The sequence below is a fragment of the Labrus bergylta genome, chromosome 1 (genome assembly GCF_963930695.1).
Source record: "Labrus bergylta chromosome 1, fLabBer1.1, whole genome shotgun sequence".
Taxonomy (NCBI): domain Eukaryota; kingdom Metazoa; phylum Chordata; class Actinopteri; order Labriformes; family Labridae; genus Labrus; species Labrus bergylta.
The window spans coordinates 28807029-28824191 of record NC_089195.1 but is presented as its reverse complement, the minus strand read 5'-3'; the positions used below and the strand labels follow the sequence as shown (position 1 = coordinate 28824191).

General features: G+C 41.5%; 3 protein-coding genes and 1 long non-coding RNA gene across 4 annotated transcripts; 1 reads left to right on the top strand and 3 right to left on the bottom strand.

Annotated features, from left to right (window-relative positions):
- Window positions 1–2453: 2453 nt before the first annotated feature.
- LOC109976213 (sialidase-3-like) lies at window positions 2454–5049 on the bottom strand. The gene is made up of 2 exons (XM_065958390.1): window positions 3885–5049; window positions 2454–3798 (listed from the first exon to the last, which is right to left on the bottom strand). The coding sequence occupies exons 1-2, from the start codon at window positions 4101–4103 to the stop codon at window positions 2851–2853; spliced, it is 1167 nt and encodes a 388-aa protein (XP_065814462.1). The 5' UTR covers window positions 4104–5049; the 3' UTR covers window positions 2454–2850.
- A 1692-nt stretch (window positions 5050–6741) lies between these two features.
- LOC109976212 (sialidase-3-like) lies at window positions 6742–8524 on the bottom strand. Its single transcript, XM_065958385.1, has 2 exons — window positions 8170–8524; window positions 6742–8083 (listed from the first exon to the last, which is right to left on the bottom strand). The coding sequence occupies exons 1-2, from the start codon at window positions 8386–8388 to the stop codon at window positions 7136–7138; spliced, it is 1167 nt and encodes a 388-aa protein (XP_065814457.1). The 5' UTR covers window positions 8389–8524; the 3' UTR covers window positions 6742–7135.
- Window positions 8525–8796: 272 nt separating this feature from the next.
- On the bottom strand, window positions 8797–10666 carry LOC109994354 (sialidase-3-like). Its single transcript, XM_020647684.3, has 2 exons — window positions 10307–10666; window positions 8797–10185 (listed from the first exon to the last, which is right to left on the bottom strand). Exons 1-2 carry the CDS (start codon window positions 10583–10585, stop codon window positions 9226–9228), a joined length of 1239 nt encoding a protein of 412 aa, XP_020503340.2. The 5' UTR covers window positions 10586–10666; the 3' UTR covers window positions 8797–9225.
- A 3479-nt stretch (window positions 10667–14145) lies between these two features.
- On the top strand, window positions 14146–15837 carry LOC114921001 (uncharacterized). The gene is made up of 3 exons (XR_003809300.2): window positions 14146–14271; window positions 14772–14810; window positions 15440–15837. It is a non-coding gene; the product is annotated as an uncharacterized lncRNA (long non-coding RNA).
- Window positions 15838–17163: the final 1326 nt, after the last annotated feature.

The window sequence follows — 17163 nt, the reverse complement described above, 5'->3', positions numbered from 1 at the left end:
ACTGCAGCAGACAGCAGACAGCAGACAGCAGACAGCAGACTGCAGACAGCAGACTGCAGCGGACAGCAGACTGCAGCGGACAGCAGACAGCAGCGGACAGCAGACTGCAGACAGCAGACTGCAGACTGCAGACTGCAGACAGCAGACTGCAGACTGCAGACAGCAGACTGCAGACAGCAGACAGCAGACTGCAGACTGCAGACAGCAGACAGCAGACTGCAGACTTCAGACAGCAGACAGCAGACAGCAGACTGCAGACTGCAGACAGCAGACAGCAGACTGCAGACTGCAGACTGCAGACAGCAGACAGCAGACTGCAGACAGCAGACAGCAGACAGCAGACAGCAGACTTCAGACAGCAGACAGCAGACTGCAGACTGCAGACAGCAGACAGCAGACAGCAGACTGCAGACAGCAGACAGCAGACTGCAGACAGCAGACAGCAGACAGCAGACAGCAGACAGCAGACAGCAGACTGCAGACTGCAGACAGCAGACTTCAGACAGCAGACTGCAGACAGCAGACAGCAGACAGCAGACAGCAGACTTCAGACAGCAGACTGCAGACAGCAGACAGCAGACAGCAGACAGCAGACAGCAGACTGCAGACAGCAGACTGCAGACGGCAGACAGCAGACAGCAGACAGCAGACAGCAGACTGCAGTCTGCAGACGGCAGACAGCAGACAGCAGACAGCAGACTGCAGACGGCAGACAGCAGACAGCAGACTGCAGACAGCAGACTGCAGACGGCAGACAGCAGACAGCAGACAGCAGACAGCAGACTGCAGTCTGCAGACGGCAGACAGCAGACAGCAGACAGCAGACTGCAGACAGCAGACAGCAGACTGCAGACAGCAGACAGCAGACAGCAGACTGCAGACAGCAGACTGCTCACCCCAGGCTGCAGGGTGGTAAAGCTTATTCTTTCTTGAAAGGAAATTTGGTTTCTAGTCTTTTTCTCGTCTCCTTGTGTCTTGATTCCGACATTAAGCTGTTTTATTTCTTGGCATCTCTTCCACTCTGTAACACCTCAACTCTTTACATGAGCCAGAGGAGCATTTAACCCAAATTACAAAATACATCTATGATGACCCAACCTTCAAATACTGTTCTTTCTAGTGTATGAACTATTCATGAGGGCGTCCTGGTGTCATTACAGTATTATCTAATCAAATGCTATACTGCCCTGTGAAGGCTGACAGAAGGCTTAACAAAGGCATAGTGGTGCTATGAGCTAAATGCTTTATACAGAATGCTAACATGCACACAAGGAACATGATCGCACAAGCAAATGTCAAAAATAATCTTCAGTGCCTACAATCATGCTCCTGATTGATTCATGTTGGGTCATTGTTGATAATATCACAAACAGTAAGGTCTTTTATCTGCTCATTTGTCAGGTATCTTGAGATAACATGTGTTATAAATTGACTCTATACAAATAAAGATTGATTGATGGAAATGAGTGCAGCCATAATCCTGTACACACTGTGCGTACATTTTATTGGGCCAATAATTTTTTTCTTTCTTGAAAATCAAACTATGACATCAGCAGAGCTCGTCCTTTAAACTCCTTCATCCGATAGGTTTCAAGATTTTCATGCTTCGGCTTCTTCCCCCCTCTAACTGCATGATGCGTATGATCTGTGTCAGCTGACAACATTGTTAACAGTTATACAAATAACTAATCAGAACGACTCTAATGAGCATCAATCAATCAATTAGAACTGATGTGGAGGCTGTTCTGCAAGAGTTTGATTAAAACATGCAAGTCACCGAATTATCTTGAAACAGGAGGGAAAGCTGTTCAATCTTATCATCATTTTGTTGTCTGGATTTCTGATTTGGCAGATGTCTTTTGTCGTTTGGCTTTTTGTTATTATTTTCCTCTTGTCTGTCACTGTGCTTCATATGATGTTAAGTGATGGGAGATGTCTGCTCAATGACAATATTTTATTACAGTATATTGTCGCCCTTCTACAGATGGCTTTCTCAAATGTCTGTCCACATGACACCGTGGAAAAGTTCAGCAAGAGTGTTGAAGCCCCCCCCCCCCCCCCCCCTCCGTTGTCAGAATGGCATCAGATTAATTCATGCTTCACCTACAGTGCATCAGTCATCAAATGAATGTTTGGCCACAGTGACTAATCATTTGTGCAATTCAATCCTTCCTTTATTCTCAGAAGTCTGAAATCATGTAAATGATTCTGAGAAAGAAGGCAGAACTTAATCACACAATGCTCATGAAGTGGTGAGTGGTTTTGTTTAGACTCAAAAAAAAAGGGGGGGGGGGTGTTCCCAGAGGTTTAGAGAGTTCCTGGTTCCTTATTTGTGTTATCAGGAAAACCACCGCCTTCTGCCCATCTAACTTTTGCAACTTTGAATTTGAGGATTTGAAAGTTGCCCTTCAACATTACATGCAGTGTTAATAATTCCTCCCATACAAGGTGACCTTATTTTAACCTTTTATTACTTAATAACAGTCATTTCATTTATTATACTGATCAGACACAGAGCATCTTTTGAATTACACATCCGCAATTTAAATCACATCATCACAACTTTAACAAATCTTCTTATATAACCTTCATGGTCAGACGAGAAGATAATCTTAGACTTGAGAGTTTGAACAAAAAATCAGTGAATATGACAAAGAGAAGAAGATTAACAAAACAGAGAAGCATCAAGTAGAGCCGTATAATTTTTGAGAAAATAGCCTTTCACAATGAATACAAAATATGTTGAAGATAAGGCTTCACACCAGATAAAAGCAGTCAATCCACCAATAGCAATCGATCGTTATTTGTATGGCGCCAATTGACTTATTGTTATGAGCAGTGAGTGATTTTCTACTCTGTGATTCCCTGCTTGACTTCCTGGTAGCTGAAAACCTTGCAGGCTATCTGCTCAATCTCACTGATCTCCCCACGCTCCATCAGACAAGCAAACCATCCGTCATCAATGTAAGCCAGGTCTGAGTAAGCGCTGGGTCCCTTGTTAATGATCCAGGGTTTACTCCATGCGTTGGGATCCTGTGGAGATTCATTTAAATAAACCCCTAAATCTGTGCGTTTGGACGTCGTCGGGTGGGTGAAAAGCAGCCACTTGTTTGTTGCATTCTGGCTCTGACCCTCGTCCCCACTTTGAGCTGGAAAGGAGACCACACTTCCCTGACAGCCTGTACCTGTCTCCACAAGCTTCATTGCACTGCTTGGCTTGAAACTCAATTTCTCATCACTACTGACAGCTTCCTCTCGAATTTCTTTCTTACTACGAGCATTACAGTAGATGATGCTGTTTTCTTTATCATCGAAATACTCTGCCATCTCACATTCAACTGACTCATTCTGCAGCATTTCTCCAAACTGCCATTTATCACCATGATCATCGCTATACAGGGCGAGGCTGTATGGATTGACTTGACAACATTTGAAACAGCATAGACAGCTTGAGCTACTGCATGAAACATATGCATAAACTGGGACAATCAATCTACCGCTCTTTGTTTGAAGACCGTGACCTGGTCCGACGGCAAATGTGGCCCAGCCTTTGATTTCATCCAGTTTGTCCGTCAGATCAGTCACGCCACTCCAACTTTGTCCAAGATTCTTGCTTGTGATGTAGCAGAGACGGGCTGCGTTAGTGTAATTTTGTATCTGCTTTTTTTCTGAGACGGTGCCTTCGACACAGATGAAGAAGAGGAAGAGGGTTTTCCTTTTTTCATCGTACAGAGGACAGGGGTTCATGGGACGGTATCCTGGAATATGTGCCTCCTCCACTGCTTTGAGCTCTGACCACTAGAAAAGAGATGCGTCAATGAAACAAAACAATTAGAGACATTAACATGAATTTTTGCCAGGAAACAATCAATGTGGATTGATACCTTAATTGTCTTCAGCTTAGAGGGGACCTCCATTTTCACTTCTCCTGTCTTCATGACTAGATTAACAGAGCTGGCGTCGTTTTCAGTCCTCCTCTGCTCTGCAAAGGCTAGAAGAGTTTTACTTTCTCTCTCGTAGAAAAGAGCTGGAATCCTGTAAACCCAAGACACAAAGAGGGTTTGCTTCTGTTGGGGAAAAACCCTTAAAGCACTACCTTCCATTGTTGGTGTAAATGATGAAAGAAAGAAGGAGCTGCAGAGTATATCTCAACAATGATCACAGATTGTTCTCTGGGGTTTTTATAAGACTGAGCGTGTGAATGAGGGAGGGTTTTGTTTTACATCCTGAACGTCACAGTTTCTGTAGAAATTGCTCAATTAAAATGGTACAAAGGGCATTGATCTTAAATTCCCTCCTTGTGGTTAGTGAGGGCACCTGGATCAGTTCTAATGTCCTTATTAGGTTTAAATGTCTGAGCAGTTTCAAATCAATCAAAGTTGGTAAATATAGTTACATATTTGTAAAATACATCATTTTATTGCCATTGAGAAAGGTGTCATGGTGCACCATGCATCACTCTCCAATGCCCCGCTTGACTTCCTGGTAGCTGAAAACCTTGCAGGCTATCTGCTCAATCTCACTGATCTCCCCACGCTCCATCAGACAAGCAAACCATCCGTCATTGTAGCTGGCGCTGTTTAAGTTGAATAGGTTGCCATAGCAACACATGACCGGAAAGCTAGACTACGTGCAGCAGCGAGAGAGAGAGGGAGAAATCATGGGTTCTGCCGAGAACTTTTCTATCCCGCTCCTTTTCATTTCTAACCGTTGGTCAGCAGGCGAGCACGGTAAATATTGTTTTACATTGTAATGTTCAATTTACCTTTGACATATGAAGTGATTTTAGCTGAAGGCTAAAAACTGTCTTGTCTGTTCTAGTTTTCACGGTGTCTCCATGATGTATCTTCTGTGAAGATTAAAGCTTGTTGTGGACATCAGTCTGAATCGTGGACTTTTTACTGACCGGCAGTTATAGTCATCAATGTAAGCCAGGTCTGAGTAACCACTGGGTCCCTTGTTAATGATCCAGGGTTTACTCCATGCTTTGAGATCCTGTGGAGATTCATTTAAATAAACCCCTAATTCAGTGCGTTTGGCCTTAAGGCTCAGGTGGGTGAAAAGCAGCCACTTGTTTGTTGCATTCTGGCTCTGACCCTTGTATGAGTTATAATAACACTGGAGGATGAAAGATTAATTGATAGGTCTTTAATATTGTATTTAAAAAATCAGCAAAAGGAATGACATAATTAGAAACGTTGACTCGGATAGAGGATATTCTTTCGTCGTATTGTGACCTGAAAGTGTATGCAACGAACGTGGAGAAAAGTGAAAGTGCTGATGGCAAGTTCCAAGGAAGCCAAGCAGAAACGGGTCACTGTTGACCTTCAGGAAATAAGTAACCTGATCGAAACAGAAGGTTTATTGAATACTCAGAAAAACATTGGGTTATGACCTACGTTCCAGCTTACATAGCTCACACCACCGTAAGTGAATGGATCGACCTCATGTCTTTCTCCTCTGGTAATTGATTTTACATATGTGCTTGACAGATGTACTCATGTTTGTTTCTGTAATGAGGACAAAGAAGTTCGCCTGCTTTTAGAATCGATTCAGTCAGTTTCGAAAATGCATTAATTAAACATTTAGAAATGCAAGTATAGAGGTGAACGAGAGATTAAAATGTGCTGAAACATTCACTGTGAAGAAATTAGACAAATTGACTTTTTTCTGAGTGTTGACTCTAAGTCTATTTTCGGCATTTTTGGGTGACAGCTTGATAAAAACATAAATCTTCTCAAATGCATGAAGCTGATCATATATGATTTTCAAAAATTGGAATCCACTTTGAGTGAATTAGCCATTAGATGAATGAAAAACTCCATCAGACTCCTGCAGTTCATTTATATATTATTTATAACACTTGTTTGAATCTGTGTTTTTGTTAGTGTATGAGAGTGTGAAGGATAAATGTGTAAGCAGCTGCAACAGTTAAACAATGGAAATATAAACACAAGCATGAAGGTAAATTGCTGATTGGAAAAAAACAGTTCTATAACGAGTGTTGTCCAGTCAAGCGCATTTTATAAAACATCTCTATAAGAGACTGAACTTTAGTTTAACATCCATTATGTATTACAACACAATCCTTTTAAATGAAAACCTAGTGTGATCTTTTAAAATGATGGGTTGTTTTTTTAGTTTCAGTCATGCACAAAACTCCTGAAAATTTCTTCAATTTTTAGGGTGGGACTCATGTCTGCTCAATGACAATATTTTATTACAGTACATTGTATATTGTCGCCCTTCTACAGATGGCTTTCTCAAATGTCTGTCCACATGACACCGTGGAAAAGTTCAGCAAGAGTGTTGAAGCCCCCCCCCCCCCCCCCCCCCTCCGTTGTCAGAATGGCATCAGATTAATTCATGCTTCACCTACAGTGCATCAGTCATCAAATGAATGTTTGGCCACAGTGACTAATCATTTGTGCAATTCAATCCTTCCTTTATTCTCAGAAGTCTGAAATCATGTAACTGATTCTGAGAAAGAAGGCAGAACTTAATCACACAATGCTCATGAAGTGGTGAGTGGTTTTGTTTAGACTCAAAAAAAAAGGGGGGGGGGGGGGGGGGGGGGGGTGTTCCCAGAGGTTTAGAGAGTTCCTGGTTCCTTATTTGTGTTATCAGGAAAACCACCGCCTTCTGCCCATCTAACTTTTGCAACTTTGAATTTGAGGATTTGAAAGTTGCCCTTCAACATTACATGCAGTGTTAATAATTCCTCCCATACAAGGTGACCTTATTTTAACCTTTTATTACTTAATAACAGTCATTTCATTTATTATACTGATCAGACACAGAGCATCTTTTGAATTACACATCCGCAATTTAAATCACATCATCACAACTTTAACAAATCTTCTTATATAACCTTCATGGTCAGACGAGAAGATAATCTTAGACTTGAGAGTTTGAACAAAAAATCAGTGAATATGACAAAGAGAAGAAGATTAACAAAACAGAGAAGCATCAAGTAGAGCCGTATAATTTTTGAGAAAATAGCCTTTCACAATGAATACAAAATATGTTGAAGATAAGGCTTCACACCAGATAAAAGCAGTCAATCCACCAATAGCAATCGATCGTTATTTGTATGGCGCCAATTGACTTATTGTTATGAGCAGTGAGTGATTTTCTACTCTGTGATTCCCTGCTTGACTTCCTGGTAGCTGAAAACGTTGCAGGCTATCTGCTCAATCTCACTGATCTCCCCACGCTCCATCAGACAAGCAAACCATCCGTCATCAATGTAAGCCAGGTCTGAGTAAGCGCTGGGTCCCTTGTTAATGATCCAGGGTTTACTCCATGCGTTGGGATCCTGTGGAGATTCATTTAAATAAACCCCTAAATCTGTGCGTTTGGACGTCGTCGGGTGGGTGAAAAGCAGCCACTTGTTTGTTGCATTCTGGCTCTGACCCTCGTCCCCACTTTGAGCTGGAAAGGAGACCACACTTCCCTGACAGCCTGTACCTGTCTCCACAAGCTTCATTGCACTGCTTGGCTTGAAACTCAATTTCTCATCACTACTGACAGCTTCCTCTCGAAATTCTTTCTTACTACGAGCATTACAGTAGATGATGCTGTTTTCTTTATCATCGAAATACTCTGCCATCTCACATTCAACTGACTCATTCTGCAGCATTTCTCCAAACTGCCATTTATCACCATGATCATCGCTATACAGGGCGAGGCTGTATGGATTGACTTGACAACATTTGAAACAGCATAGACAGCTTGAGCTACAGCATGAAACATATGCATAAACTGGGACAATCAATCTACCGCTCTTCTTTTGAAGACCGTGACCTGGTCCGACGGCAAATGTGGCCCAGCCTTTGATTTCATCCAGTTTGTCCGTCAGATCAGTCACGCCACTCCAACTTTGTCCAAGATTCTTGCTTGTGATGTAGCAGAGACGGGCTGCGTTAGTGTAATTTTGTATCTGCTTTTTTTCTGAGACGGTGCCTTCGACACAGATGAAGAAGAGGAAGAGGGTTTTCCTTTTTTCATCGTACAGAGGACAGGGGTTCATGGGACGGTATCCTGGAATATGTGCCTCCTCCACTGCTTTGAGCTCTGACCACTAGAAAAGAGATGTGTCAATGAAACAAAACAATTAGAGACATTAACATGAATTTTTGCCAGGAAACAATCAATGTGGATTGATACCTTAATTGTCTTCAGCTTAGAGGGGACCTCCATTTTCACTTCTCCTGTCTTCATGACTAGATTAACAGAGCTGGCGTCGTTTTCAGTCCTCCTCTGCTCTGCAAAGGCTAGAAGAGTTTTACTTTCTCTCTCGTAGAAAAGAGCTGGAATCCTGTAAACCCAAGACACAAAGAGGGGTTGCTTCTGTCGGGGAAAAACCTTTAAAGCACTACCTTCCATTGTTGGTGTAAATGATGAAAGAAAGAAGGAGCTGCAGAGTATAACTCAACAATGATCACAGATTGTTCTCTGGGGTTTTTATAAGCCTGAGCGTGTGAATGAGGGAGGGTTTTGTTTTACATCCTGAACGTCACAGTTTCTGTAGAAATGGCTAACTTAAAATGGTACAAAGGGCATTGATCTTAAATTCCGTCCTTGTGGTTAGTGAGGGCACCTGGATCAGTTCTAATGTCCTTATTAGGTTTACCTGATAAGAAATGAATCAATAACTGTATGCATGCATTAATTATATAGAGCGTCTTCTCCACCATTATGCAACTCTTCCTGACCATAGAACCCATAATCCTGTCATTTTACATTTTTAAGAAACACTTCTACTTCCAGAAAAAAACAACAACAACTGAATGTCTTTTTCATGATTTATTCAAAGAAGTCACTTTTGTATGATTGTTGAAAACAAGGTTTTCTTCTGTCGTCCTGTAACTTTATTGATCCACATAAGGAACTCTCCGTTATACAGAAAAAGTTATGGGAACAAACAAGTTTTAACACAGAGGCAATTTAAAACACAAATCATAAAAAGTAGAATGTGTTGATGCACACACGTGTACACATTGATTTACATTTTTCAGAAAACCAATTTGACCTCTTATCAGCTGATTTTTTTTTCTAAAATATTGCTTTATCATACAAACTGTGTTGGTAGAGCATCGTTTTAATTACAGATGTTAAATGTCTGAGCAGTTTCAAATCAATCAAAGTTGGTAAATATAGTTACATATTTGTAAAATACATCATTTTATTGCCATTGAGAAAGGTGTCATGGTGCACCATGCATCACTCTCCAATGCCCCGCTTGACTTCCTGGTAGCTGAAAACCTTGCAGGCTATCTGCTCAATCTCACTGATCTCCCCACGCTCCATCAGACAAGCAAACCATCCGTCATCAATGTAAGCCAGGTCTGAGTAAGCACTGGGTCCCTTGTTAATGATCCAGGGTTTACTCCATGCGTTTGACTTGCTTGGAATTTTGTTCAAATAAACCCCTAAATCAGTGCGTTTGGACTTATTGCTCGGGTGGGTGAAGAGCAGCCACTTGTTTGGGTTCTGGCTTGGATCTCTATCTGCATGAGTGTCTTCACTCTGAGCTGGAAAGGACACCACACTCCCCTGACAGCCTGTACCTGTCTCCACAAGCTTGTCAGTGGGCGGAAGGATGATAAAACCTGCCCCATCATTCTTATCAAGAGCTTCCACCCTGTGGCCTCCCTGACTACGAGCATTGCAGTAAATGGAGTTGAGGCCTGTGTCATCAGACACCTCTGCCATCTCACACTCAAGTGATACTTTTTGAATCCTGCTGCTAAATTGCCATGATTTGCCCTGATCGTCGCTGTACAGATAGAGTGCATATGGGCTACAACAATAAAACTTTATACAACAGCAGCATGAAGGGGAACAGGACGCATACCCATAAACTGGGACAATCAATCTACCGTCCTCTGTTTGAATACCATGACCTGGTCCGACAGCAAATGTGGCCCAGCTTTTGATTTCATCCAGTTTGTCCGTCAGATCAGTCACTCCACTCCAACTTTGTCCAGCATCTTTGGTCGTAATGTAGCAGAGACGGGCTTTGTTGCGGTTGCAGCATATCTGGTAGAGCTCTGAGACGGTGCCTTCGACACAGATGAAGAAGAGGAAAAGTGTTTTGCTGTTTTTCTCGTACAGAGGACAGGGGTTCATGGGACGGTATCCTTTAATATGGGCCTCCTTCACCAGTTTGAGCTCTGACCACTAGAAAAGATATCAGTCAAAGGTGAATATAACATATAAAAGTAGTTAGAATATGTTTGTAAGTACGATCTCTGCAGGTCATCTACTGATAAAGCCTTAGCTGATATGTATAATGAATTACCTTAACTGTCACTCTATGGGTTGTTTCGTCCTTGTTCACTGTTCCTGTCTTCATGACCAGCGCTACTGCACTCGCATCATCTGAAGTCTTCCGCTTCTCTGAAAAGGCCATCAGGATGTTTCTGTCTCTGTCGTAGAAAAGAGCAGGGATCCTGAACACATCGTTCTCCTTGGAAATAAAGACGGTGTTCTCATCCTCTACTGCTTCGTAATGGCTCGAGGGTTTGTTGCCCATGTCTGCACGTGAAGTGATCACAACAGCTTTCGACTCCTCGATCATCACTGGGAGTTATATTCTAGGTTCTTTAGTGCAGGAAGTGAATGAGGGAGGAGTCTTTACAACAAACAAACTCGCTGAGTCAACACTGATAAAAGAACTGTGACAAACTACTATCTGACTCTTTTTATTTATAACAGGTGAGGAAAATAACCTGTTTGGACCTGTTTTTCTGGACCTTTAGACAGACCATATTTTTGGTTCAAAGGTCAAATGCCAAATGGCCAAAAAGGCATCGAAGAGCTGAGCCAAGACAAACAGTCCTGATGAGTAGAGACGTAAGGATATTCTCAACTCACGCTACGATATGATTAACGATGTTGTGTTCAAGATTAGATTTTAGAATTTTTGTGAAGGTGTACAGTAGGTAACCCAGTTTGTTTTAAAGCTTTAGAGAAGATACTGACTCATAAAGCTGGGATTTACAATGCTTTTATAATGTATTTTTTTCTGCCTTTCACCTTTATTACTTTTCTTCCTGTTTCAATATCCAATGTTACAATTCACTTAGCATCAGACTTAGCAGACACTTTTATCCAAAGCGACGTACATCAGAGAGTAATTACAACTACCTTTTCACCCTGTACACTGCAGACTTCTCCCATAAGACACCTAACAGAAGTTGCAGAAGTTCTCTGATGACTCTGCCATTGTCGGCCTCATCACGGATGGGGACGAGGGGGAGTACAGAGAACTCAACCTGGACTTTGTGGACTGGTGCCAGCGGGACTGCCTCCAGATCAACGCGGGTAAAACCAAAGAGCTGGATTTCCGCAGGTGCAGACCCTCTTCTCCCACACCGGTGAACATCCAGGGAAAGGACATTGAGATAGTGGACTCTTATAAGTACCTGGGTGTTCACCTGAACAATAAGCTGGACTGGACTGATAACACACAAGCTCTCTACAAGAAAGGCCAGAGTAGAGTAGGCTTCGCCACCCGCGGTGTCAGAAGGAGAGATACCGCAGGTCCTTCCTGCTGCAGTCAGACTGTTTAACCAAGCCTGCTCCCAGTAGATCACAAAACACACACACAACTGGACAATTCACTCTGACTTTGTGCAATAATAATGTTATATTAATGTTATATTATGTTTATCAAACCACTGTGCAACAACATGTTACACTTTATTTGCACTGTGTGCATGTCTGTGTTACACGGAATATTACGGACTACACTTTTGTCAAATAGCTGATCTATTCTTTTTTTTTTTTATCTTTTTTTTAGTATCTATTTCTTTTGTACATTCTTAATTTTGCTTTTTAATTTAAATTGTACTGTGTTCACTTTTTGTCTGCAATCTTTGCTCTTTGCTGCTGTAACACTGTAAATTTCCCCATTGTGGGATAAATAAAGGATTATCTTATTTTAAAACTAATCTATTTTTACACCACCACCGAAGCAGCGGGAGCAATGTGGGGTTAAGTGTCGGCCATGTCGCTCAGCTAGGGATTGAACCCTTGCCTTCCAGTTGAGAGGTAACGACTCTACCAACTGAGCCACAGCCACAGCCACTTGCTTACAGCGAACCTGATTTTATGTTGAAAAGACAAAAAAAGGGTTCTTCTGCAAGATTCTCAAAGTTTGGGAAGTTACGATACAGCTAAACAAACAAACTAGTGTTGTATTAGCTCCCTCTGAAGAGTGAGAGAAAACAAGACGTCCACTCGCTAATCTACATCAGAATCTTACATGGATGAAAAAGAAAAATGTTAAAATGGGCGACAGATATATTGCAGTAGCTGCCAAGGTATCGTCTATGTGTGGGCCTTCTAAACTGTAAATCTTCATCTGCTGCCGCCGTGTCTGTACGCCAGATGCAGACACAACAGGCAGAAGTCAAAGATCGCTCCTCGTGTGTAATGATTTTTAACTGTCTTGTGAGGTACTGTTACATCCCTATACTCTTAAGGCCCAAATCTAGAGAGGAGCAGATTACAATCCTGCAAAGATACAGAGAATAAAAACCCTGAGAAAAAATGGCCACAAGCTTATTCAACAATGCCAACAAAAAGAGGAGATAAAAAGTACCAGAGCTGATCAGTGATTACTTGGCCTGTGTGTCTCTAATACCTGACCTAAAATCATCCAACGGACGATACAAGAACCAGTGAAAGATTGTGAATCTTAGATAAATATGGGATTTCTTTTGTGGGTTTCTTTTTTATGGAAAGTGTGCCATTCAAATCAAAATGCATCAATAAGAAATGGGCTTTGTTTGTATGAGTTATAATAACACTGGAGGGTTGAAACATTAATTGATAGATCTTTAATATTGTATTTAAAACATCAGAATGACATAATTAGAAACGTTGACTCGGATAGAGGATATTCTTTCGTCGTATTGTGACCTGAAAGTGTATGCAACAAGCGTGGAGAAAAGTGAAAGTGCTGATGGCAAGTTCCAAGGAAGCCAAGCAGAAACGGGTCACTGCTGACCTTCAGGAAATAAGTAACCTGATCGAAACAGAAGGTTTATTGAATACTCAGAAAAACATTGGGTTATGACCTACGTTCCAGCTTACATAGCTCACACCACCGTAAGTGAATGGATCGACCTCGTGCTAACCTGATGGAGGATTTCCATTCAGGGAGAGAACAACTACAACTAGAACGTCTTGCTTTTAGTCAAGAAGGGAGCGCTTCATTGAATGCTGCCCAACAAATAAGATATCATCAAACAAACTGGACAACATGCAAAAACAGGCAAAGAGACATTTTTCTGTTTGTGTGTGTGTTATGTGTGCCTGTCATTAACTATCCCTAGGGTGGTGGCATGTTGACACGCACTGATTAGATATACCTTGTCTCCTAAGCTGTTTTAAATTCATGGGATCAGTAGGCGTCTTGCCTTTTTTCACTGAATGTTATTCATTATAGCAGACGGTATATTTCTGTCCCGGCCTCACCTGTGAAAGAAACGTTGACAACATATTGTGCTTTTTTTCGTTTCCTGTTTTTGCTCTTTGAGGATGTAGTGGCTTAAGATCCATTTCTGTTTTCTATCACTGGTAATATTGAGGTAATGAGCTAATCCATAATCTCTTTAAAAGGCCGGATAACGCTATCATGTACTTTGGCTTCTGTTGCTTTCTGGTGTTCCCCTTTTAATTGGGTTATCATTTCTTTGTGGCTATTATTTATAGAACACTGTTGTTGTTGTTGTTGTTGTTGTTGCGAGGTGGTCATGGATAAATTGAGTGAACAGTTATATTGCTTTGTTTGTGCTTTAGTCAGCACTGTTGTATGTAAGATCTTCTTGCATGACACATCGTTTTTTGTGTTTGTCCAAACAAGTATATGACTGTATGGACCGTGATATTATCAAAACACGTAATGAGCATAAAGAACCTCTCAAATATTTTTGAATAGATTTTAATTACAAAAATTATCTCTTAATTAAAATTTGCACGTTTGAAGGTTTTTCTCTCTGTGCATTTGCTGCCATGTTGAAACTCTCTGTTAAAGTTACACGTTATATGTTGTTTTGATGTTGTTCCTGTGCTGTTTGTCACTTCTCTTCTTCTGTGGTCTCCAGCTCTGCACAGTTGGAGCTGATGATTGTTTAACGAGGTGCACCTGGCCTCAGTGCTTAAAGCCCGACGCAGACTTCTGGAGGGGAGAGGCTGTTTGATCGGGGACTGCTGTGTGGTGCCTCTCAGGCATCCTGTGTTGGTGTGATTTATGAAGTAAGTTATTGAGGTGATCTTTGTTTAATCATGTCGTCCTTTATGTGTGTTCTTGTTAAGGTGTTTTATGTGCTTTATTGGGTTAAGTTGCGGGATAGATAATAGGCCTTTTGGCCGGCTTCGGGTGACGTGTAACAAGGTTAAATTATACTGTATGGTAGCAAACTGGTAATTCTTCTTTTCACATCTGGGGTGTTTATGAAAATAATGGGTCGAGTTTTCTTTATACCACGGCCTAGTTATGACATTACTTTTCTACTATATCTGACTTTCTGTAGTTTCTGTTGACTTCAACTTGCGGTCGTTACTTGTTATGCTCATAGTGGGTAAATGTTGGATTGGGTCTTGGTCTGTTTTTTTTATTTTTTTTTTTTTTTTTAAGTAACATTTAGCATGAATTGGCACTATACAAATAATAATTGATTTATTTGATTGATAGTTCTTGTTTATTATGGGAGGGAGGTCATCATCATAAACAGAGATTTCCCCTCTTTATCTAGAAGGGAGAGGCCAGGAGGACTTTGAACCATGCTGAACAGGTAGCCCTTCTTTATACACATTCAAGAAACAAATAAAATATAAGATTTATTAAGAGAAAATGTTTTTTTTATTTTTTATATCCAATTTCAACAGCATGTATATTTTACTTGCTACCACAGTACCAGAGATTGTAAAGAAACCCATCATGTCGTACTATGAGTGGAAGGCTTTCCTGAAATTTATAAGAGTGAATATCTTCTTTTTTGTGTGTGTTTGTTAGTAAGAGTGTCAAGTGTTTATACAGGGTCGGTAACGCTGTGTTCAAAAACTCTTACAAAATGGTGGTTTTCCTTCTAAAACATGAGCCAAATGTGTATACTTAGCACAGAGTGTACCTGCATAGTAAGAGTGTTTATTTGAATTCTACAGTGCACTCGTGATTTGTTTTAAAAATAAAAACACACAAACCATTGACATGCGCGCGCACACACTCACACACAAATGAAGTTGATATATTAACTTAGGTTTGGGAGCAGGACCTCGCCTAATCCACACCTCCAATTATCTGACAAGTCTACTTCTACGGGGTCACCTCACCACACTCTGTTTGTCTCAGTTCCTTCAACCCATCCTCCCTTCCCTCCTTCTCATCCATTCACCCTCCTTTCCCATGTCTGTCTCATTTCAGGTACAGTACGGGTCGTAATCACTTCGGGTAGATAAATGCCCGAGATGGAACCCCCCCCCCGGCTTTGAGTCTCCCTTTCGCCTGATCTCCAATCAACCTCCCAGACCAGCCTTAAAGACGACGGCCATCTCTCACCTACACCCCTCTCATACACACACATACATACTGTCTCAATATACCATACAAATTCACATGAAATGTTTAAACGTTATTGTTGTAGCGTGGTCCTTACTAGTGAATTACTGGCTAAAATGCCAGCAATGCATTCTGAACCTGTGAGCACCAACATCAGGGAATAATGGGAATGATTTAGGAGGTATTTTTTTCTTAAAGCTCAACCAATCAAATCAATTCTTGGGTGTTACTGTGCGATGGTTAAATGGTTGCAGTAAAGGTTTCATGACTGTGAATGTGAGGACTAGTAAGATTGAACTTCAGAATATCCCAGTTGCACATTCCCATAAACTCTGTTGTGTTTGACTTTACTGGTTACTTTGCTGCCTCTCAGTATTTCTGTTTCGTCGTATCGACTTGTATTAGAGCATCAAAGGGATTCCTAGTTAAACTGTGATTATGTATTAAGAGTTTAAATTCAATTTGATGGTTGATTTCTAAAGTTAAACTTCCTGGCCCTATCCTACTGAATGAGAGAGAAGGTGAGGTCTGTCGTAAAATATGCTCCCTACAACGCTCTGCTATGTGCTGCACTGTGTGCTGCACTGTGTGCCACCCTGCAGCCCATAAATATCACAAATATCCGTCTTTCCTCTCCTCCTCCCTGTACCATACTTTCCCTCCCTCAACTATGCCCCCCCCTGCTGCTCTGTATCCACTCCAGTGCCTCCAGTGCTCGTAAAAAGGTGGAGCTGACAGGTGCTGCAGACCCGAGCCAGAGATTAAAGAGTCAGAGGAATCATTAATGAGCTCTGGCTTGATAACTCACGAGTATTTTTGGATCATTTAAAATCTTTGTTTTCGATTCATTCCAAATTTGTTCACATCAACCACTGCCTTTAAACGCAGACCGACTGGTTCAAACGGGTTCTTAGCACACAAAAGTGTTAGACGTGAGTCAGCGAAAACAAACAGCTGCGAAGAGTTTAGATTTTTTTTATTAGAACAAGCAGATTTCTGCACCATTGCCATGTTTTCAAAGCCAACCAGAGCTAAATGAGGGTCCAGTCAGTGCTTATGTAAAAGTAAAGGAACAGGGGCAGAGAAGTAGGTTGGAGGTCAGTGTCAATAGCAACTTTGTCATGTTAGCTTATCTAACCACCACTGAACTACAACAGGAAAAGTTGGTGAAGTTGGATGTTTTAGCAGTTTTGACAAGCCTCCTCTCCTGTCTCAGCTGCCCACCTCCACGGCTCATATGTGAGCCTGTGAACTTTTGTCTTCTCGGTTAGCGGCCTTGGCTCTCTCTGTTTATTTCTGTGTGCGTCATGCTGGTGTTGCAAGCTGTTAACGGCTCCTGCTGCTCGAGCAGATCAGATCTTCATTACCTCACCGTCACAACCAGCCGTGCTGTTGTTCAGTCAGCCCCACTCACATGGAACAGATTATTTTTATGAATGTAGACTATGTTCAGCGTTTGTTATCTGACCTCAGTTAAAGGAAGTACACACTGTATGGGGGCTCATTTTTCTTTATAACTCATCTAATAGTTATGCATGAGCCACCTTACATTCAACCCTTTGCCTGTTACTTGATTGGTCGAAAGTTGG